Source organism: Neoarius graeffei, chromosome 26, assembly GCF_027579695.1.
Source record: "Neoarius graeffei isolate fNeoGra1 chromosome 26, fNeoGra1.pri, whole genome shotgun sequence".
Taxonomy (NCBI): Eukaryota; Metazoa; Chordata; class Actinopteri; order Siluriformes; family Ariidae; genus Neoarius; species Neoarius graeffei.
Window position 1 is genome coordinate 20,707,860 of NC_083594.1, and position 26,958 is coordinate 20,734,817.

The 26,958-nt window shown below is 41.2% G+C and overlaps 1 protein-coding gene across 2 annotated transcripts in view; it reads left to right on the forward strand.

Annotated features, from left to right (window-relative positions):
- Window positions 1-26,958, forward strand: part of iars1 (isoleucyl-tRNA synthetase 1) — a 307,104-nt gene that overhangs the window by 53,973 nt on the left and 226,173 nt on the right. For both annotated transcript variants that reach the window (XM_060910911.1, XM_060910910.1), the window contains exons 9-11: window positions 3,589-3,649; window positions 9,073-9,168; window positions 14,908-15,030. In XM_060910911.1, coding sequence (XP_060766894.1) covers window positions 3,589-3,649; window positions 9,073-9,168; window positions 14,908-15,030 — 280 coding nt within the window. The remainder of the gene's footprint in view (window positions 1-3,588; window positions 3,650-9,072; window positions 9,169-14,907; window positions 15,031-26,958) is intronic.

Below are 26,958 nucleotides of genomic sequence, written 5' to 3' on the forward strand. Positions count from 1 at the left end.
ACGGATGTGGAAGGTCAAGGGTTGCGTGGTCCCCGTGGTAGTGGGGGCACTTGGGGCAGTAACCCCCAAACTGGGAGAGTGGCTCCAGCAAATCCCAGGAACAACATCTGAAGCCTCAGTCCAGAAGAGCGCAGTCCTAGGAACATCGAAGATACTGCGCAGAACCCTCAAACTCCCAGGCCTCTGGTAGAGGACCCGAGCTTGAGGATGACATGGATACCACCCCCCCGCCGGGGGTGAGAAGGAGATTTTTATATATATATATATATATATATATATATATATATATATATATATATATATATATATATATATAAGTCCCCTCAAAAAGTATTTTGTTTTTGCAGTACATCGAAGACTTTTGGGTTCGAGCTCAAAAGATGAATGGGATGATGGATCAGAATTTTAGCTTTCATTTCCTGATCTTTATATCTCGAGGCGTTAAACAACATAGAACATGGCATCCTTTGTTTGAATCCAGAAGTGATCAAAAAATATTGGAACATGTAACTGACAGGTGTTTCTTGTCGCCCAGCTGTGTCCTGATTGAAACAATGAATAGATTTGAATGTCTACTCTTGGTTTGAGGCCTGGGTTTTGCCTGTGAAGACCGTATTTGTTGCCAAAAAGGTTAAACCAACATGAAGACCAGAGAGGTTTCTTTGGGAGAAAAGCAAGCCATTTTGAAGCTGAGAAAAGAAGGAAAATCAGTCAGTTGCACAAGTATTGGGCATAGCCAATGCAATAGTTTGTTATTCCACAAAATCGAGTCATGCATGAGCTGATAGCCGACAAGGCACGTAGCGCCTTTATAACTGGATTTTTTTTTAAACCCTTTAACTGGGTTTTGAGAAACCGAGCATTTTGATTTTTATTTCTTGCAAATTCAATAAATAAAACTGTATACAAAACGTCCGACAAAATCATTTCCGCTTAGAATGTAAACAAATCGGCAAAATGACAGTAGCAATTTGTGAAAAATGCTATAATAATCTTGGAAAAATAAGATACATTCTTACCATCAAATACTTTCATTCCATATTTTTCTTGCTTTTTTTTGTATTTTTTTGGGTTTTGTTTTCAAGTAGAGTTTTTACTTCATCCTCGGTTGGTTCAGCAACACGCTCCGCCGTTTTCTTCTCTCTTTAGGGTTTTTTTTTGGCGGTTGGCAAACCAACTTAAAGGTGCGTTACCGTCACCGACTGGGCTGGAGAGTACAACAGGAGATACTGGGGGTGGCACAACTAATATTCTTTTACCCATTTCTGTCTCTTTTAAATACTTGATAGCAAAGTGATATATCTGACTTGATGTCCTCTGCCATTTTTTCTCTACTTATGGTACATGAGCTGATTGGCTACTCTACTACTAGACTATCAGAAGGCACGATTGCTCATATCCAGTGACTGTGGATAGAATAATTTTGAATATCTTGAAAAAGAAAGTACACCTGAACTGGTCGGCCAAGAAACACTTCAGCAGTTGATGATAAACAGTGAAAGCTGTGAAGACAAACCCCAAAACAAGGATCATTACTAACAACCTCCAAAGGGCAGAGGTGAAGGTATCGCAATCCACCATTAAAAGAGGCCATAGCCCAAGGTGCAAGCCATTCATCAGCAGTAAGTATTATAAGGCTAAATTGGAATTTGCAAAGAAATACTGTACAGAGATGAGCCACAAAGGGAGAAAGAAAGGATCTTCTCATGTTCCAAAACTTATGAGCTCATCGGTCAAGCCTGGAGGTAGTGTCATAGCTTGGGCTTGCATGACTGCTTCTAGAGCAGGCACACTCCTCTTTTATTGGTGATGTAGCATGATCGTAGCAGCAGAATGAATTCGGAAGTCTACAGAAATATTCTGCCTGCCAATTTGCAGAGAATCTGATTGGGAGGAACTTTATTATGCAGCAAGACAGTGACCCAAAACACACCGTCAACACAACAGAGGACTTCATCGGGGGGGGGAGTCGATGGTTTTAGACTGGTCAATTCAATCACAAAACCTTAACCCAATTGAGCAGCATTTCACCTCCTCAAGGGAAACCGCAATCCCAGCCCCCCGCCAACAACCCCCCTGTAAAGTCCCAGACTACAATGCAATGGTTTGGTGATATCAGTGGGTCTTAAACCAAGTGTAGACTTTCAGATCTGTTAATTGTTTAAAGGGGAAACTGAAGTCATTTTTAAACTTGCTTTATTTCTTAATTAACGTGTTATTCAATCACGTTTTCAGTTTTAGTAACCTTATATCGTGACTCATATTGGCAACTAATTGCAATTAAATATGATACTTATCGGCCTAGTCGGTTTTTAGCCGTGTTGAATTTAGTTCGTTTGGTCCACGGCAGGCGTCGCTTATCCGCGCGATCTTCACGAGACTTGTGCGAGACTTCGAAACGTGAAGTGTCAGCCAGGTGTCCGTGCCGCCATTTTGAAAACTGTTTTCCAAACGAAGTATTGCACAAAAACGAGTTTAAATGACAATTACTGCCTACTTTTTTTCAAACTTTCCTGATTGCTATCAAAACAAACGAAACTTCCGGCTTGGTTACATCAGCATTTGAAAGAAGGGCATGCGCGTCTTATGACAGTGTTGGCAGATGTCGGTCACTTTGATTTGCGCTGTACGTTTTACTTCCGTCCTACGATGTCTCGCACAGGTCTCAACGTATCTCGTTTACGGCCATCGCTTTGACATATGGACTGATATATTACAGTACATAGCGTATTTCAAACACTCATAACTTGCTCTAGCAGCGACAAAATAGCTATCAAAAATGCATTCCTATATTTAATAAAATGAGAAATAGAATTTTGATAAAACAGTTGCCTTCAGTTCTCCTCTAAACAGTCAATCAAACAGGGCACATCTGGGCAACAAGAAACCCCTATCAGTTGCATGTTCCAATATTTTCGATCACTTGCAAACTGGGTGGGTTCAAACAAAAAGCACCATGTTCTAAGTTGTTGAACACCTCTCGATGTAGATATCAGGAAACGAAAGCTGATCTACTGCGATTTCAAATCCAGATGTCTTCAGTGTGTAGCAAAAACAAAAGAATTGGCCTTTGCTTTCCAGTACTTTTGGAGGACTGTGTATATACGGTAATACCGTTCTCATCAGTGAATAACTGGCTATGAGGAGATGTAGGATTAAACACACCAAGTGGATATTTGAAGAAAAGCTGGCCGCCCACATAACGCTGAGTGTCGATGCTTTTGGAAGTATATAAACAAATTTTACTGGTATTGTTCAGCCAAAAAGGAAGTGTGTGTGTGTGTGTGTATATAATGATCGTCTTACCCTAACTGTAGTTGATCAGTCAAGAGTCACAGGTTAAAGGCGAATCCTGCTGAACTGACAGTTAAGAGAAGACCGTAGCCGCCATTAGCATTGTTCATGTATGACTGGTACATGAAGGAATTATTCATCAAAACAATGAATATACTTTTTCTCTCTCTAATTTATGGCAGTGCATTTTATTCCAGTCAGAGTCATTGTCCTGAAAATATACTAAAGTCTCTATTATTATTGTGCAGCTCCAGCCTTGCACACATTTTAAAAGCTCTCATTTGTCCTTTTCAGGTTTCCTGGCAAGACGCTGAAGGGAAAACAATACAAACCTCTTTTTGAATACTTCATCAAGGTGAGCTTTAGTAAAATGTTCAAAGCATATGGTTAAAGTGCTGATGACACGAACATGACTCTATGCAATTTCTTAAATAAACTATACAACATGGCAAACGTTAGATTTCTGTTATAATTACGTGAAAAGAAGCTGTTGTTACGCGAATATCCAACTTTTAATTGCACAGCGCAAGAAAACTGGGTCCGTGGCTCGCGGCCATGTTGTGACATCAGCGGGAGAACACGCTGCGGTTCACTGGCTGTTCTACTCAATGGAAATGGCGCATGAAAACGCCAGTGAACTTTCTAGTGCTAGCTCTTCAACAACCAAATACTGGTACTTTAAGCAGTGATCATGATGGCATGATTTTATCTGATTTTAAATAAATGAGGTTGATAACAATGTGAATGTTCACAACTAGTACATACAAACTCTGCAGCTTCTGATTCAGCAGCTGCGTCATACTCCGCAAAAACATCAGCAAGAACCTACAATATAAATGGAAATGCAATACACTAAGCTCAAATGACTTTTGGAAAGTATCATTTCTAAATTTTTTCTACATATTCTTGAAGTCGGTCATCGGGGTACTTGCTACCGTTCCCTAACAACGCATGGCAAAGGGTAAAGTGTAGTGTTGCTACGAGTACTTGCTAAAGCCTCCGGTGGAAGATCCTCGATGTGCTGATAAGACATGCAGTTCTATATAACACACAAGTGTCACGATAATCACAAAACAGATGCAAATTGTTAAAATACCTAATTTTTAAGCAATCATGTATTGATCTCTTCCGAATAGAATCTATGATAGCCTACCCTCTTTACCCTTTGCCTCTTGTTGCTAGGCGGCAGTTACATGAAAGCCGCAAGCTTTCACAAGCAAATACATGACTGATATCACGCTGACTTTATGATTACATTTATGATTATCATGAATGTGTACTCTATGAGCACTCTGGAGCGAGTCACTTCCAAGATGGCCGCGCAGACCGCAGTGTTACTATTTTTAGCATCATGTCGGAGCACTCTATAGCTCTACGTACCTTTATCTTATGTCGTTTCTCAACACATATCACAATGACCGAATTTCAGAGGGAGCTAAATTTCACCGATTTTATGAAATCGAAAGGCTGTCTAGCTTTAATAATTAGTGTTTGAACACTATAATGGAAGAACAGCAGGCAAAATTGTAAAACCGTGAAACGGGCAATAGGTCGAGCGAGGCACAAACAGGCTATCGTAGACTCGGCAGAAGCAAAGACGAGAAACAGGAAATCAGGGATCAGGAAACCAGACAAGGAAATAAGGCTTGGTAATGTGTCAGCAGCGCAACTCAATACTTCGCGAAGTAAGTGTTTTTATATAGGTGTGCTGATTGCACCTTAATCCTGTGCAGGTGCGAGTCATTTAGGGTGCATGCGAGAGTCCGCTTAGCGTGCACACACTGTCCGGAGCGCTCCCGAGAATCTATCTGATGCATTCGCCAAAACATGCAGGTGTGAGACACTTGCATGAAATTAGTATAAAAATTAATGTAGATCTAAATATCATGGCAAATTATTATGGCATGCTACAAAAAATAAAGAAAAAAATCTGAGTCCTCGTCTCCAATTTGTGAGTCCGAATGCAATGTCCAATGCAGAAGTCCAAGTCGAGTCACAAGTCCTTAAAATTAGGGCACGAGTTGGACTCGAGTCCGAGTCCTGGACTTGAGTACTACAAGCCTGCTCCAAATACAAATCTCTGCTTCCAGTTTGTGTGTTTTAACATCTGCATGCTGCTGCCCAGTCACAGATGTGTCTCTGAATAGAGGTCCCAACAACTCCAGGTTAGCTGTAAAATTTACAATTTAGCCCCCTTTGCAATGGTGACATGGGAGACACCTCAAAACCAGTTTTTCCTGACTCAGTAGAAACCAAGAGTTTGGGATTGTGGGCCCCCCCCCCCCCGCCCCCCATGCAGCATCACAGGACAAAGTAACACATTCGGAGGAAAGTGCCATCCACCCTCTCCTGCGTGTATGCTTAGTGTCACTGTGAGTGATGTGACAGTCACGGATGGCTGTGGCATTGTCAAGATTCGATCTCTGGAAGAAATGCAAACACTTTTCTGTTGTGCCATGCGGAAGCTACTCTACTGTTAGTTATTAAGTAGTAGTCATGCCAATCTCTGGCATTCCTCTTTTTGCCTTGGTCTTTTGCCTCGCTCTTTTCTTAGGCCCACTTTACACGGGGACGGTCTGAAACAAAAATGCAAAAGTCCGTTTTTGTTCTCACTTTTTTCCGCGTCTACACGACCGTTTTCAAGGAGGAAATCTGCGTTTATACGGTGACGCATAAGTGTGTGGAATTCAATTGGATGTGCATGCCAGGCGGCTAGGTGGTGCTGTGAAAGACCTCCGCTATGTCTGCACGCATGCGCAATGTCTTCCGTCTTGTCTGATCTGCACATCTGCGCCGCGAAAACTTTGACTACTCTGGCTATGGTAAGTAAGAAAGTAAGTAAAAAAGTAAGAGCATGCTATACCCGCCTCTGCTCATTAACGGTATATGTGCAGATTCGGTATCGATGTTCGAAGGACTCCTGGACGTTTATTAAAGCTGCCAGAGCAGCTTGAAGGTCCGTTGGATCGATGTAATCAGACATGCTCTTACTTTTTTACTTACTTTCTTACTTCCCGGGCTGGCATGTACAGTATATGACATATGTATGACGTAAACGCGTACCCGACGTGAGCAGATCCGAGCAGAGTTTCACGTATTGGGTAGTTTAGACGGATATGCAACGGGGGCTGTTTTTAACTTATCCACTCTGGAAGGCGTTTTCAATTTTTTCCGTTTTTCAGCCTCGGAAACGCTGTCCCCGTGTAGACGAAAGGCACTTCCAATAAAATATTTAGTCGTTTTTACCCGACAGCGTCCTCGTGTAAACGGGCCCTTATTGTTGCATGGTCACATCGGAAATAATTGTCTTCCACCATTATATTCTCTCGCTCTCTCCTCTGCCCACCAGGGTTTCCTTGTAAGCAGCTGAGTGTGTGTGAATAATGCCACTTTCAGATTATACACAGTGTTCAAAATTGGTCATGGAACATAAGTTAGCAGCTACAAATGACCACTAGCAGTTGATAGACAGTTTAACTGTTTAGCATTGTTCTTTGTTCACTTCCAGTTGTTGTACATACAGTATATTAAAGTTTACCACTTCATGCATGACGGACTGAAGTGTATTCAAAACCACAGACCTGGATGCGCATGCAGATCACATTATTGGATACATTAACAGGCTGGTGGAGGAATGAATTTCCATCAAGACTGTTTGTTCAGTTCCAAACTGCAGACTATGGATTGAACCCAGACAGCCGTAATAAACTAAGGGAACGGAGTACTGCTTTCAAATTAGGGGACTCTAATCTTGACAAAAAGGCCAAGTACTAATTCAGAAAACCCATCAGAACTGCAAAAACAGATTAAACTGGAATCAGAGAATGGGGGCTCAGGCACCATACACATGTGGCAAGGACTGAAAGACATCACGGACTACAAGAGGAGCTCAAAAAGAGACTGACCCCTCTCTACCAGATGAGCTGGACTTGTTTTATGCTCATTTGAAAGGGAGAACTCTGAACCAGTTACCAAAATGGCCAGCCATTCAGAGGACTAAATACTGCAACTGTCTGAGTCCGAGATCTGTAGAACTTTCAAAAGGGTGAAAGCAGGGAAGGCAGCCAATCCAGATGGAATTCCCTGGTGTCTGCAAGACCTGCGCAGACCAGCTGGCTCCTGTGTTCACGGACAACTTCAACACATCACTACAGCAGTCTGTCGTGCCATTGTGCCTCAAAGAGACAACCATTGTGCCATTACCTAAAAAGACCAAGGTAACAGGCCTTAGTGACTATTGGCCAGTGGCTTTAACACCCATAGCCATGAATTGTCTGGAGAAGTTGGTCGTGGCACACCCAAACAGTATTATCCCTGACTCCTTGGACTCACTACAATTTGTATACAAACCAAACAGGTCTGTGGATGACTCCATCTCCCTGACACTACCCACTGCCCTGGCACTGGTGGCTGTTTATCGACTACAGCTCTGCGTTCAATATCATTCAGGACCAGCTTGAAGGGAACAAACTGAAGGACCTAGACCTGGACACTCCGATCTGCAATTGGATAATGGATTTCCTGATGGGTAGGCTCCAAGCTGGAAAGATTGGTAACAGCACCTCGTCCACTCTGGTCCTCAACACTGGAGTGCCGCAAGGCTGCTGTCTCAGCCCATGGCAATAGTCTCTGTTCACACATGACTGGACAGCCATATGCAGCAACAACCAGATCATCATGTTAACAGATGACACCACAATTATTGACCTGATGAGCAATGACAACGAGATGGAGTATAGAGATGAGGTAGTCCAGCTGACATGGTGGGGCAAGGACAGCAACCTTGCACAGAATGTCAGGCAAGGTGCTTATCGTAGACTTCAGGAACCACCGAGGGATGCAGTCTCCCATCAGCCTAGATGGGACATTGGTGGAAATGCATCCATTTCCTGGGACCGCAGATCTCCGGCGACCGAGCATGGACCCACAACACGGAGGTCATGCTCAAGAAAGCATACCAACGCCTTTACCCCCATGGTACCTTAGGAAATGTGGCACAAGCACATGTTGGCTTGTGAAGTTCTACTGTGGTACCATAGAGAGCATTCTCATAGGTGGTATCACTGTGTGGTATGGCAATACTACTGCACAGGACAGGAAAGCCAGAGGGTCATGAGGATGGCAGAAAAGATCCTTGGCTGAACAGTTCCATCCATCAAGGAGAGCCTTTGGACCAGGTGTTGGAACAAGGCCAGCTCCATCATACAAAACCACTATCATCCTGGAGACCAACTGTTCTCCCCCCTGTGGTCCGGTCAGTGGTATTGCAGGATTTGTACCAGGACAAGCAAGTTCAAGAATAGTTTTTACCCACAAGCAGTGCGCTTACTGAACTGTTCATCACTCAGTCATTGGACCTACTGTATAATTGCACTGGGAACTCGGCTACGTAGAAAGCAGGCACTCACTCTTCTGCACTTCTCTAGTCACTTAACATAAAACCTTTTCTTTATAGTTGCTGCGAGATCACATTTTTTTGCCATTATTATTTACTAAGCTATTAATATTGTTCCACTTGGTCACTTTACTATACATTTTTACACCACACACCATAGCATTGTGACTCTCTTACTCAGGCACATAACTCTTCGTAGTCACTTTTTATTGTACTTTGCACGGTATCACACTGTTGTAATTTTTCTTTATTTTATTATTTAGTGTCTAGGATTTATATTTAGTAGTCATACCTCAGGACTGAGTGGGGAGTAAGCAGTCCATTGTGCATGGCAATGGTCTTGAATTTTGGATCTTGAACATCTTTCTTTTTTTCCCTTCCAGTGTAAAGAGAACGGAGCCTTTTCTGTCGTGCTGGATAACTATGTCCGTGAGGAGGAGGGTACAGGAGTGGTTCATCAGGCACCCTACTTTGGAGCTGTAAGTTTGCGTCTCTAGGGCATTGTTAACCACTTTGAATGTCTGTGATGTGCTCTGTGGAGCTTGTTTCAGTATGTTACTTCAGAGAGGGATTAACATCGGAAAAGCAAGATCTGCATATGAAGGTTTCTGGGGTGTGTGTGTGTGTGTGTCAGAGCTCAGCTGCTGCATTATGGATACAAAAGCACCGGTCTGCTGACAGTGCAGTTAGAACTTATAAAATAAACAAAAGTTAAATTTTTGTACAAAAAAAAAGCGATTGTAATAACACAATATAAAAATAATGTTGAAAATACAAAAGTATTCAGTCAAACATTTTGTCAAAAACATTTGCAGGTACATTTTGTTTTACAATGATTTGGGACGGATGATGTTCCTGTAGTGGGCGTGGCTAAACATCACATTTCAGTTGATTAACGGACTTTTCGGACACACTGACCTGATCGAATTATGATTTAAAAATATAATAGTTGCGTTTTGTTGGATATTATTTTGTTTTTATGTAGTTTATGGAACTATTGTACGACATGGTGAGAGAGTATAAAGAGAATTTTTTTTCTTTTTTTTTTTAAATAAAGTTTTTCACTTAGTCTTGTTTTTGGACTCTGAAGAAGCAGCACACAATCCAAATGCACTCCACTGTAATCAGCTTTAACGTTGCACTAGTTAATGTGTTTTATTTCTTACTGGTGCTAATAACCTGGAAATATGTAGACAATTATTAAAAAATTGTTTAAACCACGGCCTGAGCACGTGTATGCTACAACCCCAATTCCAAAAAAGTTGGGACAAAGTACAAATTGTAAATAAAAACGGAATGCAGTAATTTACAAATCTCAAAAACTGATATTGTATTCACAATAGAACATAGACAACATATCAAATGTCGAAAGTGAGACATTTTGAAATTTCATGCCAAATATTGGCTCATTTGAAATTTCATGACAGCAACACATCTCAAAAAAGTTGGGACAGGGGCAATAAGAGGCTGGAAAAGTTAAAGGTACAAAAAAGGAACAGCTGGAGGACCAAATTGCAACTCATTAGGTCAATTGGCAATAGGTCATTAACATGACTGGGTATAAAAAGAGCATCTTGGAGTGGCAGCGGCTCTCAGAAGTAAAGATGGGAAGAGGATCACCAATCCCCCTAATTCTGCACCGACAAATAGTGGAGCAATATCAGAAAGGAGTTTGACAGTGTAAAATTGCAAAGAGTTTGAACATATCATCATCTACAGTGCATAATATCATCAAAAGATTCAGGGAATCTGGAAGAATCTCTGTGCGTAAGGGTCAAGGCCGGAAAACCATACTGGGTGCCCGTGATCTTCGGGCCCTTAGACGGCACTGCATCACATACAGGCATGCTTCTGTATTGGAAATCACAAAATGGGCTCGGGAATATTTCCAGAGAACATTATCTGTGAACACAATTCACCATGCCATCCGCCGTTGCCAGCTAAAACTCTATAGTTCAAAGAAGAAGCCGTATCTAAACATGATCCAGAAGCGCAGACGTCTTCTCTGGGCCAAGGCTCATTTAAAATGGACTGTGGCAAAGTGGAAAACTGTTCTGTGGTCAGACGAATCAAAATTTGAAGTTCTTTATGGAAATCAGGGACGCTGTGTCATTCGGACTAAAGAGGAGAAGGACGACCCAAGTTGTTATCAGCGCTCAGTTCAGAAGCCTGCATCTCTGATGGTATGGGGTTGCATTAGTGCGTGTGGCATGGGCAGCTTACACATCTGGAAAGACCCCATCAATGCTGAAAGGTATATCCAGGTTCTAGAGCAACATATGCTCCCATCCAGACGACGTCTCTTTCAGGGAAGACCTTGCATTTTCCAACATGACAATGCCAAACCACATACTGCATCAATTACAGCATCATGGCTGTGTAGAAGAAGGGTCCGGGTACTGAACTGGCCAGCCTGCAGTCCAGATCTTTCACCCATAGAAAACATTTGGCGCATCATAAAACGGAAGATACGACAAAAAAGACCTAAGACAGTTGAGCAACTAGAATCCTACATTAGACAAGAATGGGTTAACATTCCTATCCCTAAACTTGAGCAACTTGTCTCCTCAGTCCCCAGACGTTTACAGACTGTTGTAAAGAGAAAAGGGGATGTCTCACAGTGGTAAACATGGCCTTGTCCCAACTTTTTTGAGATGTGTTGTCATGAAATTTAAAAATGACCTAATTTTTCTCTTTAAATGATACATTTTCTCAATTTAAACATTTGATATGTCATCTATGTTCTATTCTGAATAAAATATGGAATTTTGAAACTTCTACATCATTGCATTCCGGTTTTATTTACAATTTGTACTTTGTCCCAACTTTTTTGGAATCGGGGTTGTATAATGTAGCTGAAAAACCTATTTAGAAAACTGCTCTCTGGGACAAATTGCTTGTCTTTTTTTTTTTTTTTTAAATAGACGTTCTCCGATGCCCCTGAACTCCACCCCCATCTCAGTCTGTTCGAAAAGAAAAATTGCAGTTCAAACCTGCAACTATTCAACGCAACCAGATACTTTCACAGTGAGAAAAATACGATATGCTTAAAAAAAAATAATGACAAGAATGAACACTGGCAGCACTTTCCCATAGTAATATATTTCTGAGTAATCTATTTCATAGTAATATATTCCTGAGTTAGCAGAAAAAGAATTAGCCTCCACCTTCACCAGTATGCATTTAAAGACATACTGTACATACAATACCAGTCAAAAGTTTGGACACACCTTCTAATTCAGTGTGTTTTCTTAATTTTTATTAATTAAAAGACACTTCATGTCTTAATGTAATGATGGATGTTGTGTCTCTTTACTTAGTTGAGCGGTTCTTGACATATGGATTACTACAGTTGTGTTATCGGGCTATTTACTGCTTTTATTATTTGCTATTTACTGTTTGATCTCAACCGCATTAAGAAGGCAAAAAATTGCACTAATGAACTTTTGACGAAGCATACCAGTTAATTGAAAAGCATTCCAGGTGACTACTTCATGAAGCTGGGTAAGATAATGGCAATAGTGTGCGAAGCGTCATCAAGGTAAACGGTAGCTACTTTGAAAAACCTAAAATATGAAACGTATGTTGTTTTTAACAGTTTTCTGTTATCACATAATTAAATAATATTGGCTGGCTTTGAGTGGAATATCAGGTATATGCCATTCAGCTAGCATGATATTGAATGAGTCGAAGATGAGTAGCTGAATGGAATATATCTGATATACCACGAAAAAAAAACCCAGCCAATATTATTATTATTATTATTATTATTATTATTATTATATACACATTCGATGGAACGATTATAGATTTTACAAAAAGTTAAGGGGGGGGGGTAACTTACCGATATTGAATGATGATTCTGATTCAATGTTCTGTCAATCCAGTGTACTGTACAAAGTCAAAGTTCTAACAGTAAAAATGGTACAAGTCCAGAAAGCCTGAACAACAACCCAACTTGTATACAAGCTACTGTATATCCAGGCTGACAGTTCAAGTTCAGTTACTTTTGGTCGGAGTTAATTGTTACTTTGCAGTTGTTCAGAACAAAAGGGCTTTGCTGAGTGAAGTCCACAAGTCAAGTCCTCTTGTAAAAGTCTCCGTCACTTTTCCTCACCTCCAAGTAGAACTTTATATTTCCGCTATTGCTCTCTCTTCCAGTTTGTCGGTGTCCATTGGTATGTTTTTCTCTGGTAAATATGCATGAAGAATATCCAGTGAAGTTTTGGTAGCCTTTCGGGTGTTCAGTGCATCGGTCTCTTTAAATATTCGGCTTTTAATGAAGCAAACCTCGCAGCCATTTTTGTTTACAAACTGTCAGTCACTTGCTAGCGCAGAAGTTTTACATCTCCGACGTGTCTCTTTTCCAGTTTTTCAATGTCCGTTGGTATGTATTTCTCTTGTAAATATACGTGAAGAATATATAATGAAGTTTTGGTCGCCTTTCGGGTGTTCAGCGCATCTTTAGTTTCAGTTCATTTGTTTAGTGCTTAAACCTAGCGCTGAATTAACCCCGTCTTCTCTCTCTCCCGGCTGACAAAGAAATGATTGTGCGCGTGCGCAGCAGAAGTTTTGTCATTGGATCGTCGCGTGAGTTCTGAAATGTGCCGTCGTGTTGTCTTGACAACGTGCAATAATATAACAATATTGCACGCTCATTCTCCATTGCAAACGATATTCTTTTAGCCATTTCTGTTTCTTTTAAATATTTGATGATAAAGCCACCATTTTGTTTTTCTCTACTCACGGTATATGAGCTGATATCCTAGTAGTAGAGTAGCCAATCAGAGCGCGCGATTGCTTATATCCAGTGAATGTGGATGGAATAATAACATGTGTATGATGGTAATCAGCTAACACTGGAGGTTACAGCTTAAAATCTCATGAGAGTTCATGAGCAAGAAAACCAGGCCAGTGATTATTAGTATGAGCTGAAATATCGTGTGAATAAAATGGTGTGAATTGGCTTTGAAGACCGTGATTGATTGGCCAAGCAGAGGTCAGGCTGAAATGCTAACGTTACTATAACGGTGATGCTTGTTAATATATAAAGAGTATTTGTGTAATATCACTCTGAATAAGAGAAAGGAGTTGGGGGGGAACCCCCAAACGTTCAAATGTTATTCAACTCTAGACACCTAATATTGACTAATTTTGGCTTCCATAACACTCGTTAATAGTGCAGGAAGAGAATGTGGGAACTGGTTGATTAGCGTGTGAAACACACCAACTTTTTGATCTGGAGGGAAAATGGCTGCCCACGTAGCAGTTTGCAGTTGGAGGTTCAGAAAAACGTAGAAAACTTACTGTGTGGGTTTGGGACATATGTCAAGGCGCATCATCCACTTTGTGTGGGAAATGTTTTTATTTACTACAGTGCTCAGGATGAAATCCTGAGATTTAAAGAGACAGGATACTTATTTGTACGGAAGCCGCGAGAGGCCCTTCATATAATCCTTTTTTTTTTATTCACCTCGTTATCCCGAGATAACGACATAATTCAGGATCTCGAGAAAACAACACAACTATTTCGAGAGCTCGAGAAAACAAAACCGTTATTCTGAGATCTTGAGAAAACAAAACAATTATTCCGTGATCTCGAGAAAACAAAACAATTATTTCATGATCTCGAGTAAACAGCTGAGAAATGGTTCATTCAGGTGCGCCAAGAGACTTGTGATGTGCTGACTTTGGGGCTATTTCTCATTCTGTATAGACGCAACTTTGGTCATTAGAATGTCTGGAATAATCGATCACCTAATAAGGCAATATTTTGATCAGGGGTTGACACAGGGAGAGATTGCATTAAGTCTTTTTAATAAGGGGTAATTTCAAAATTAGTCCGCGGCACCTCCGCAGAAGACTGGCCCGGCTTCATCTCTACCGACGGAGATACAGTGATCCAGCTGAGATCATGAAATAATTTTGTTTTCTCGAGATCTCGAAATAACGGTTTTGTTTTCTCGATCTCGAATTAGTTGTGTTGTTTTCTCGAGATCCTGAATTAATTATGTCGTTATCTCGGAATAACGTTTTTGTTTTCTCGAGATCTCGAATTAGTTGTGTTTTCTCGAGATCCTGAATTATGTCGTTATCTCGGGATAACAAGGTGAATAAAAAAAAGATTATATGAAGGGCCTCTCGCGGCTTCCGTATATTTGCTTAGAAATGTATAAATGTAAGATAATGTGTATAAACGGTTGCCTCTGTTTTTATAGGATGATTACCGTGTGTGCATGGAATATAATATCATCCAGCGAGACTCGGCACCCATCTGCCCTGTGGATTCATCAGGCTGTTTCACCGCTGAGGTCACACACTTCTCCGGCCAGTATGTGAAGGTACAGTGTGTGTGTGTGTGTGTGTGTGTGTGCGCTCAGTCTTCTTAAACTGGATTTATTCTTGCCTTGTCAAAGTGTCAGGAAGGAAAAAAGTTTTTGCCGTGTTGTCAAAATGATGTAGAATTAAAACACCTCAGGTTTGTAGACATTCTTTACTTTTCGGCACAAAACAACCCTCTTAATGCACCTTTTATACGAGTGTTTCGGTGAATACTGAGAAATTTGGGGTGGGCAATTTGGCAAAAATGGAGTATGTTGGAATTTGGTATAAATACTGCCAAATGATCGGCCCACATCCCAAGTGAAAGGTACACAGCAGAGCTGCGCTCAGACGCTTTTATATTTTTCAGTATTACAACACTAATCATATCCATCATTTTGTGAGACGTCAACTATGTGACCGATAGACCAGCTACTATCTTCATCTGTGTACCTGTAATCCAATCCTGGTGGCTATAATCCTTAAGTAGTTTGTATAAACGACAGAAAATACTGACTGACTTGTAACTTTTTATCTTAATTTGCAACTCAATGCAGTCAAAATATTTAAAGCTAGACTGCCTTTCAGAATTTTTTTTTCAAGTTTAGGTCATAAGAATTTTCCCCGACACCCAGTTATTTTTGTTTAGTGGACCGAATGCTACTGAGTTCAAATAACCGACTTCAAATTTTATGGTGTTTTTTAAAAAATAGAACAATTAATGAATTTAAGGCCGCGTGGCCTTAAATTCTCCACTATTTTTTCCTGCTTCACCATGACCCAGTTCAAGATACTCCATCATGCATGACATGGTGGGCTTTCCCCGTTCGCGCAAGGCATTCTCATCTCATTATCTCTAGCCGCTTTATCCTGTTCTACAGGGTCGCAGGCAAGCTGGAGCCTATCCCAGCTGACTACGGGCGAAAGGCGGGGTACACCCTGGACAAGTCGCCAGGTCATCACAGGGCTGACACATAGACACAGACAACCATTCACACTCACATTCACACCTACGGTCAATTTAGAGTCACCAGTTAACCTAACCTGCATGTCTTTGGACTGTGGGGGAAACCGGAGCACCCGGAGGAAACCCACGCAGACACGGGGAGAACATGCAAACTCCACACAGAAAGGCCCTCGCCGGCCACGGGGCTCGAACCCGGACCTTCTTGCTGTGAGACGACAGCGCTAACCACTACACCATCGTGCCGCCCCGCGCAAGGCATTGTGGGATACAAATTTGAAACAGGAGAGGAAAATGGAGGACGTGAGTGTGCAAATGAAACGTGAAAGACCGACTACAGTCATGGAAAGCGAGAGGACGTTATGTTATATACGAAGGAAAGGAAACGCAGGACCAAACTAATAAATATCGGCGGTCAGCGAGCACCTCGGTGTGATCAGCTATTCGTTTAGCGACAGAATGATGGAACTGTCAGCGCACGGTCAAGGTAAACCTGTAGATGGCAGTAACGCAACACTGTGGATGCCAGCTGCCGTAAAACCCAAAAGAAGAAGAAGGTGGTAAACCTGCGCATGCGCACACGGACTTCCTCTGTCTGCTTGACTGCGCAAAGCGAGCGATTTCATGCACATTATTTGCCCAGGAATCCCCTCAAATTTAATAACTTCCCCGCCACAGAATGGCCTGATATTTTGTGAGATATTACAGAAATAAACATATATCACAATGACTTCAGAGGGAAGTAAATTTCACCGATTTTATGAAATCAAAAGGCCATCTAGCTTTAAAAATAGAAATTATATTGTCTCGTTTGGAAGCCTGAGATTTCCACCCCTAGTAGTAAGGCATGATCATGACAAGTATTTTCATCTACCAATTTTTTTCTCGAACAGGAATTAGCAGGATTATTGGACAACAAATGGGCCGGTTCCCCCCTCTTCTTGTGATAAAATTTCACATTTCAAGACTTTTTATAGGCTCAGAGTGTTTCTGTGAATACTGAGAAACGTGTGTCCCCGAGCCATCTCTAGGCCTGTGTAATGTGGAGAGATCTAAAACCTGTACATACAGCAAGAACTCCCTGGGACCTACTGCGAAAAGCTTCAGCAGACCACTCGGACATTTCTTAGTTGTTTGGAAAAAATCGAAATAAGTGTGAAAATGGCCAACTTGGCTTCTTCCACCTGCAACCTTGGCTTGAATTAAGTGTTATTTCTCCACTGAAAGCCAGCAGACAAGATTACCCCCATGTATGTCATCGATACGAGTGTGTTTAAAGAAAATACAACTCGGCTTGATGCAGCTTTTAATCATTTTGACTGTTATTATTATACATACACATTCGTTTTGGGTGTTCAACGCGTCTTTCTCTTTCAAAATTGTCTCAAAATCTTCCATATTTAATGAAACAAACCTGGCAGCCATGTTGGTTTACAAACAGTCACAGTCGCTCGCTAGCGCGGAAGTTTTACGTCTCCGACATGTGACGTCATGTTGTCTTGACAACCGTGCAGTATCGTAAACCATATTCAACACTCGTTCTCCATTAGATAGCGTGACGTAATACGCGCAGGTTAAGCGATATGCTAACAATATCGCATGCTATCAAACCAAACGAATGAAACCTGCTCGAAGGAAATAGAACATGTTTATATCCCATCAAAAAAGTGTCCTGTATGTATAATAGGGTGCATCAGTTGCCCTCACTTTCATAAAATCTGATGCATTTTTGTTTGGGTGTTCCTTTTCACCAATAAAGACATCCTGTAAAATGTTTTGACCATATTCAAAAGCAGGGCTTTGAACCAGAATTTTTTTCCTATTGGTTCGTTCCGAACAGAAACGGAATTTTAACGTTTCCGGTTTTGGGTTCCACCATTAAATAGACGTTCCCGAACCGGTTAGAACAAAAAAATTTCGTTCCCGGAACGGTTAATTACGTTCCCTGTCAGCTGTTTAACAAATGGCTATAAAATTATGTCTCTGTCTCATCCAGCTTAAGCCAAACGTAGGCTAATTCTATTACAACCTTCATTAAATAAGACAAGAAATAATTCAAAACAATTATTTCAAATGTTGGCGATTTGGATTCTCAGTATGTCTTCCCATCTACACAAACAGAAAAAGTGCCAAAAATGAAAGAGAATTCGTTTAGCGTGTTACCAAAGGCTAGTCAGGCCCTATAGAGGGCTACCGCATGACGTCACCACGCCGCGAGATTTTGTTAGGCGCCATATTGGAAGACCAAGTACACATCTATGCAAGTACATACATACATAAAACAAACTACACCTGAAATGTAGCCAGGGCCGGTTCTGCCCTAATCTGGACCCGGGTGCAACATCGCGCGCAACAACCCCCCCCCAAAAAAAAAACAAAAAACACCAGTCTAAATCAGGACAACCATCACATAACTATAACTATAAACATTTTATATCAACTATTTTAACTAAATGGGCTATAATAAATAAGCCTGCAGGCAGCCACGGCGGGCTGCCTCAGAAAACTAACCATTTGTCCTACCTTAAAACTCGTTTTGCATTTTCTGCCTCCTTTTTTGTATTTTCGACCCTCCGTTTATTTTCTTTCCTTTTCTGAAAACCCGATTTGTGTCCAGACATTTTGTTCTGCTACCAACGAACTAACTAACTTTTTTTTTTTCCATCTCTGGCCCTCACCATCTCGAGATCAGTCCCCTCGTGCCACCCAGACGTCTGGGGGTGAGTCGCAGAAAAAAGAAAGGAACCCCACAATCTTTAGTTCGCAATCTTTATTCGCAAGTCCCCCCTGAGACGAGAGTATACAGGGGTTTTATACATGTGTATGTGAGTGAAACCTTGGATCAATCATGACAATTTTAAACAAAGATTGCGTTTAGTCTAACAAAAGTGTCTTCTCCACTGGACGAAGGTGGAGAATAGTTTAAATCACACAGGAATAGTTTGAAATCACTGTTATAGTATATGTAATAGTCCTAAAATAATAAAGGATCTTAAAAAGCTCTAAAATATTAAAATCATAAAGTCTTAACACCTTGTGCAGCAATAAGGCTAATATAAAACTATAAAACTAACATGAATCACTTAATGCAGCTTTAAATCTAACATTCAATCATTTCAATTTCAAATTCAACATTGAAGAGACTGGTTAAATCTAACAATCCTAAATCACGTGTAGCTATAAAACTAACTTAAATCATGGCTTTAAATCTAACTTTTAATCCCAAATACACGTTGGATATGCAGCTGTGGGTGTGTGCGGGTCGTAGGATGTCGGACTATGGTGTGATGGTATGATGATGTAGGTCAGTAAACCTTGGACTAAGCAAAACACATCTTAATTCCATCAATATGTGTGTGAGTGAAAATGTATCCTGTATACATTTCATATTAGCAGATGTTCTAACAGATATCAACATTTACGCACAACCTTAGGTCAGAGATAGAATGTTCCAAAAGATATCAGTATTGCGTCTCGAGCAATGTGTCTAGCTTAGACAGAAGGTCATTTTAACTGAACAGAATAAATCCTTACAATTTTGTCACAAAATAAATTACTGCCTTCTTGGTCAAGAATAAATACTTACAATTATTTATCCTTACAAAGGAATAAAACCTTACAGTTTGAATCACAATGTTGGACTCCATTTATTGATTTCTTGTGAGCCAGAGATCATGTTAAGAACCTTTGCAAGGGATTGAGAAGCATTAATGTGATTTCATAATACATTTGATGGGTAGCATGCTATAGATGCACAATGGTGTAACATAGGGAAAAAAAATTAAATTCAGGTTTTGATTTTATGTACTGAAATAACTATTAGGCACAATTTTTACAATATCTATATAAATTAGTTGTTTTTACCAGGGCTTTGAACCGGTTCAAGGAACGAAAACCGGGAACTTTTTCTATTTCACATGGAACAGAAACGAAACCAGAAACTTTATTATTTTTTATGTTCCGGAACAGAAACGCTTATTAAAAATAATGGTAACCGGTTAATACCGGTTTTTATTTCGTTCCTCAAAGTTTCCGTAGCCTACAAATAAAAGTCATTCTTCTCCTGCGCAAGTTTCTATGACCCGCTGGGGTTCACTTCCTGTGTGATGTTCGCTGACTGAATGGAGAGAGCGGGAGGGTGGACTACTATCACGTCTCCACATCTTAAATAAGAGGTAAATATTGCAGTCTATCGTTATTCAAAAACGTCAATTTCAAGCACGATATCAATATATTTGTCCACGTTAATGAGAGGCTCGCGAACATTAAATGACGTTAACCTCTGTTAGCCTATCAATGCATAGGGCCTGACTAGCCTTTGGTAACACACTAAACGAATTATCTTTCATTTTTGGCACTTTTTCTGTTTGTGTAGATGGGAAGACGTACTGAGAATCCAAATCGCCAACATTTGAAATAATAATTGTTTTGAATTATTTCTTGTCTTATTTAATGAAGGTTGTAATAGAATTAGCCTACATTTGGCTTAAGCTGGATGAGACAGAGACATAATTTTATAGCCATTTGTTAAACAGCTGACAGGGAACGTAATTAACCGTTCCGGGAACGAAATTTTTTTGTTCTAACCGGTTCGGGAACGTCTATTTAATGGTGGAACCCAAAACCGGAAACGTTAAAATTCCGTTTCTGTTCGGAACGAACCAATAGGAAAAAAATTATGGTTCAAAGCCCTGGTTTTTACCCATTTTAACCTTGAAATCAGCATTTTAATGATTACCCATAATGCATTGTTTATCGCGCTAAAACAAGCAAAAACGTCATAAGACAGTGGAAATACTACTTTTACTACCTTCATGTGGCGTCTTTCTCGATCGCACGTGCCTAGAAGCGTACCTTCTAGAACATTCCTGGGTGGTCACGGACTGTCACGTAGCCTAGTTCGGTTGTGAAACTTGCTAGGATGGAGTATTTTTGCGAGTTTAGTGGCAAACTTTTGCGCCGCAATTTCTCTATTCTCGAAATTTGTAACCTGAAACCCTACAAGAAACGTTTCATAATGTTTGGGATTTTGAAAAATGCTTCTAGCAAGTTTATTTCACTGTATTTTTCCGTGAAACTTGGCATAAATCATCCTTAAGTGATGAGCGTGACATTGTTATTTTGGTATGGGTCACGGAGTTAGTTGGAAGCGGGAGAAATGAGTTTCTCAACTACAGCAGCACTTCTCACCATAGATGGCTGGCGTGTTTCACAGCGTTTGGGATTTACTAAATCGACTAAATCTCTAGATCTACTGAAGCTACGAGGATATAAATCACCAGGATTCTAATTTACTGGGTGAGAAGTATTATATATTTTTTTGAAAAGTTTATTCGCGCTACAAGTCCATGAAAGTTGGAATTGTTCGTGGAGGGCTTAGTTAGATTTTGGTAGCGTGACGCACACAACAAACAAAAGAAAAAAAATTTTTCTTCCAAATTTCCTTGCTTTATCAAAATTATTTTTTGATACATTAAAAGACTGTGTGTTTATAATATTTAAGTGATTTTTTTTTATTATAGAGAATATTTGATCAAAACTTTCAAAACAGCATTCAAAGTGATTTTTCACGGGTGTAAATGTTACGCGTGACGTCCATAATTGCGTTACATTTTAAGAACTAAAATTCTGTTAAAAATTCTAGATTTGTGCTATCATTCTGGGGTTTTGCTGAATAATACTTTAGGGAGTTCTCTTACAATGCTGAAAATTCAATGAGTTTTGGTGAAATTCTAGAAAAGTTATTTACATTTTAACGCACCTGATAGCGATTGTGCTTACACAGCGTGCTACTCATAATTTGTATTGTTTAAAAGTAGTTGAACAATGATTCAATGAACAGCTAAAACTCAAACTGTGCTTGATGCTTGTGCTATATTTAGAATATGTACTAAAAATGTGTATCTAAGATATTTGGTATAGACCCTTTTCAGTCACGTGACCTTCGTAAACGCGACCACCATTTTGGACATGTAGCGGACTTCGGCTCGAATTGGTTTGAATGCGAGGAAGGTGACAAACGGAGAACATACAAGAAAAAGGAGCGAGATGCAGAAAACACCTTCGCTATCCAGCGACATAGGGCATTTACAGGGCGAGCAGAGGGAGAAATAACAACAGTAACGACACATTAGCAACGCCGTACAGAAATAACGGTTTATGGCACAGACCCTTTCGGTTCTTGCTCATCTAGCTGCTACAATGACTGCTTAGACTGCAACAATAATACCTAACACACATTTAAGTATCCGTCGTAAAGACGTGAAACTCGTCGAGTGACGAGTGTGTTCATTGATAAGCTAACACAATCTAAAAGTAGACATACCATCACACTGCCCTGGCGCTGTGTACAGTTTACCTGCTATGGTTTGTGCACTCGCTATTTGCCATTACTTTCTCCAACCGTTGTTACAGATTACAGGGAACGGCCTGGATTTAAGAGACAAATACATGCTCCTCTTGTTTTGAACACTTATTTGTAGGCAGTGCTTTAATTTGTAAAGTGGGAGGTCCTGGAGCGCAGAGGATGAGCGGCTCCGGTGCGGAAAAAAAGGGGGGGGGCGCGGCGCGGCGCTTCTGGGCATGTTTTGTAATAACACTGCAAATTAAGTTCATCTGCAGATATTTTGTGGATGTCGTTTCTTGAGAGAAATCACCAACAAAACAGATATCAAAATCAGACATTAACACTAAATAAACTTGCATTTTTTAATTTAATTATTTTTGTTTTTTGTTACATAGTCAAGAGAGGTGTCGGATCACCGGATCCAGTGTAAATAGCTGCCGGAGCCAACGCCCGAGGTTCCGGAGCGCGCTCCGGCTTGCTCCCCCTCAAATTAAGCGCTGTTTGTAGGACACTGCCTCTGATCTGTCCTACAGTCTACCAACAGCAAAGGAACACAACGCTAGCTAATGTCGTTAGCTAATAGCTACTACAGAAGAACAAAGAGGTTACAATGGGTTATTTTAGCCTATTTGGTTACACACTCGCCGCCACAGAATGTTAACAGCAATGTAATGCCTTTTCTGGCTAATTTTATTCGTCTTACCTCCAACAAAGTGGTCACTACACAAGCGCTGGTATGCCGAGGGCTGCCAATCTGTTAATTTTTTTTAATGGCCGCTATCCATCTTCTCCGTCGGGATCCGATAAAATGATAACCCTTGCCTTGTTTGTTGATGGTTACTACATCCAGGTGCACAACAATATAGTGGCATGATGGAAGTCTTGCTGAAAATAAACACTTTCTTTGCTGCCGTTCCTCAATGCTGGCTGTGGTAAACTACTGGTAGTACACGTCCAAAATGGCGGCCGCGTTTGTCGTGACGTCACGTGAAAAGGGTCCATACTCTATAAGGTGCCTAGCCTAGTAAACTAGACCCACCCGCCTAGCGAGTGGGTCTAGCCTCGCACCATATAAACAAAACACCCCGGGCATCAAATCGTGCCCGCCAATCACAACGCAAGGTTTTTGTTTGGATTCTTTGGGCGGGCTTTTGCAGGAGTGACGACAAAGCTGCGCGACGCTGGAGAAAGCACAACAGGAAAGATGGCTACGGCTAGTGAACAGCGCGCGTTTGACTCCGCTTTGGAATCAGTTTTAGAAGAATTAGACTTGGAGTTTTCGTTGAAACATGAGCAGGAAGAGGCTCTCCGCTCATTCCTTTTCAAGAAGGACGGTTTCGCTGTTTTGCCGACCGGCTATGGCAAAAGTCTGATCTACCAGCTGGCTCCGCTCGTAGCCAAAAGGATGGGGCTAGTTTGTGCAGTACGAAGAATTAATAAACAGCTTTGAAACATTACTTTTTGATTGTTTCTTATTTTCCCATTATTTTAAATTTAAGGGAAATTATTTCACCAAACACCACTAAATAAAAACTCTCAAAAACAGTTTAAGCAAACCCTTGGAAAAAAAATGAGTGTATGTGGTACAGACTCCAAACTTGTGGTCATTATCTCCAAACTTCTTAATATCTAGAACCTGTTTATTAATTAATATGCATTTTGAAAAATTATTTATTTCAAGGCCTCCCCCACTGCTTTCTGTCGCTCTGACTACGTCACAGTCACTGTTGCGCTGATTGGTCAGAGCGTTGGCCTATACGCACAGAGACAGTTTGAAAGACAGCGGTTTGTTCCTCCTACCCGCTTCGGAAATGTCTACGGATCGAGGCCAGACTAAATATTCACATTTAGTCTGGCTTGCCAGGCTATAAGGTGCCATAATGTTTCATGAAAAGTGATCGAAATTTTGTCATAAAATAGCAGCTTTGTCCATAACTTTGAGCTCCTGGTGCCGCCATTAAACTTTTGAATTTTGTCAAAATATTTCACCCGGTGTGTTTTCTTACCAAAAGGAACATAAAAACAAAAATGCATCATGATCGGAGGAACTTTTCATTTTTAGGGGGCAACTGATGCACCCCAATGTATAATAATTTCCGATATTTCACTCCGATGACGTTAAGTAAGTAAAATGTATTTATATAGCGCTTTTCCCAGACAAAACCGTCACAAAGTGCTTCACAATAACAGAAAAATTAAAAGGCTAAAACACAGTAACATAACTAGTGCTGTCAAGCGATTAAAATATTTAATCGCGATTAATGTCGCGACTGTCATAGTTAACTCGCAATTAATCGCAATTTAATTGCACATTTTTGTCACATGAAAAACCATTGTAATTCTCTTATCAGCATAAAGTGAATGGGCTTGCTCACCGTTCGAACTACGGGGGTACTCGGGGGATCCGAGATCCCCGAAACAGACATGAGATCCCTTGAAAACATGATTTGGGAAATGTTGGGGGGTCTCTAAAATATTGGCAAAATGATGTTTATTGACATAGCAATTGTGTGTAATGGGAAGCATTTGCATATCCGAAGTGAGCGCGCGATGGAGAGCCGCGCTCTGAGACAAGCGCAAGCGCGCCCCCCCCAAGGGAAAAAAAAGGACCCCCCGAAAATATTGGCATAGTTCGAACACTGGTTGTACCAATGTTTTTTTTTTTATTGCAGAGCATAACGCGTCTTGTCACAGCCACTGCAAAGTCGGGCTGGAGCCGCCGATGGGAAAACGAAACCTAAGCCGAGCACCGTGGCTCTTCGGGGGAGGCCAGAGGACTCTGGCTGTGCGGGGCGTGGCATCATGTCACAGAGCGTTAATCTCGCGATAAAAAAATTATCGCTGTTAAAATTGAGTCAAGTTAACGCGTTAATAACGCGACATTTTTGACAGCACTAATAATAACACATTGAGACATAGTCACAGATAATGAAGCAATAGGTATACAATGTTAACCAAAAGCTAGTTTAAAAAAAGTGTGTCTTTAGCTGCCTTTTAAAACAGCCTACAGAGACAGCAAACCTGACATGAATAGGAAGGGCATTCCACAATTTAGGAGCAACTGTCTCAAATGCATGGTCACCACGGGTTTTTAGACGAGTACGTGGGACAGACAGAAGGTTTTGATTGTCAGACCTGAGAGAGCGTGCCAGTATATGGGGGTGAATTAAGTCTGCGAAGTAGGCAGGGGCCTGGCCACGTAGTGTTCTATAAGTGATGGTGAGGATTTTAAACTGAATCCTGTACTGTACAGGAAGCCAGTGAAGGGGGCGGAGAATGGGAGTAATGTGGGAGTATCTGCTTGACTTAGTAAGTAGCCTAGCAGCAGCATTTTGAATGGACTGTAAGCGAGAGAGGACAGATTTGTTAAGGGAAGAGAAAAGAGCGTTACAACAATTTAATGCGGGAAGAGATGAAAGCATGAAGAAGCATCTCTAATTCTGTGTAAGACACCACAGATCTCAGTTTACGAATGTTACGCAGATGAAAAAAAACATGATTTGGTTAACTGTTTGACATGCGTTTTGAAAGACGAGGACTTATCAAAAGTCACCGCTAGATTTCTCAGACTGGACCGAACAAAAGGTGAACAGGGATGAGAATTTTCCGTGGATCCGCGGAATTCCGAGTTTTTCCCGCTGAAAATGTCATTTTTGTGAAACGTGTAAATCCATTGAGAAAATGTCGGGGGGTAGGGGTCGGCGCGAGGCGAGGCCAGGGTTCCCGCGGGTCTTTAAAAAGTCTTAAATACAACTTTCGGTTTTCAAGGCCTAAAAACGTCTTAAATTGTTTGGAATGACTGGAATTTTCGAAAAGGCGGTCTCATCTCATTATCTCTAGCCGCTTTATCCTTCTACAGGGTCGCAGGCAAACTGGAGCCTATCCCAGCTGACTACGGGTGAGAGGCGGGGTACACCCTGGACAAGTCGCCAGGTCATCACAGGGCTGACACATAGACACAGACAACCATTCACACTCACATTCACACCTACGGTCAATTTAGAGTCACCAGTTAACCTAACCTGCATGTCTTTGGACTGTGGGGGAAACCGGAGCACCCGGAGGAAACCCATGCGGACACGGGGAGAACATGCGAACTCCACACAGAAAGGCCCTCGCCGGCCCCGGGGCTCGAACCCAGGACCTTCTTGCTGTGAGGCGACAGCGCTAACCACTACACCACCGTGCCGCCCCGAAAAGGCGGTATTAAATTTAATATTGGACCGAACGAGTGAAATGTCTCCATCCGGTTTGGGGTATTTTTTTTAACTATAATTTTAAAAGTGACCAGCGCACCTTTTGGGGGCAGCATTGGTTCTGTGTGTCTTCTATGCATTCCGTAGATCAAGAACTAATGTTAGGAGGCTACTGGAGGCGGTGCGGTGTGGTGCGGTGGTTGTGAAGAGTGAGAGATGCGCAGGTAGCTTACGCGGGTGCTAGAAAGCGTTGATAATTATGGAAGATGTCTGTTTGACGACAGGTGGTTGGAGGATGACAAATACCCCCCCAAATAAGGAGAAGAATCGTTTGCGATTAAAAAGCGCTGGATCGCACAAATGTGTGTAAAGACGGTACCGCAGCGCTGGGGACACGCCCACTGGGAAACTGGCTTTTCACGGACACGAGGCGCGCGCGTGC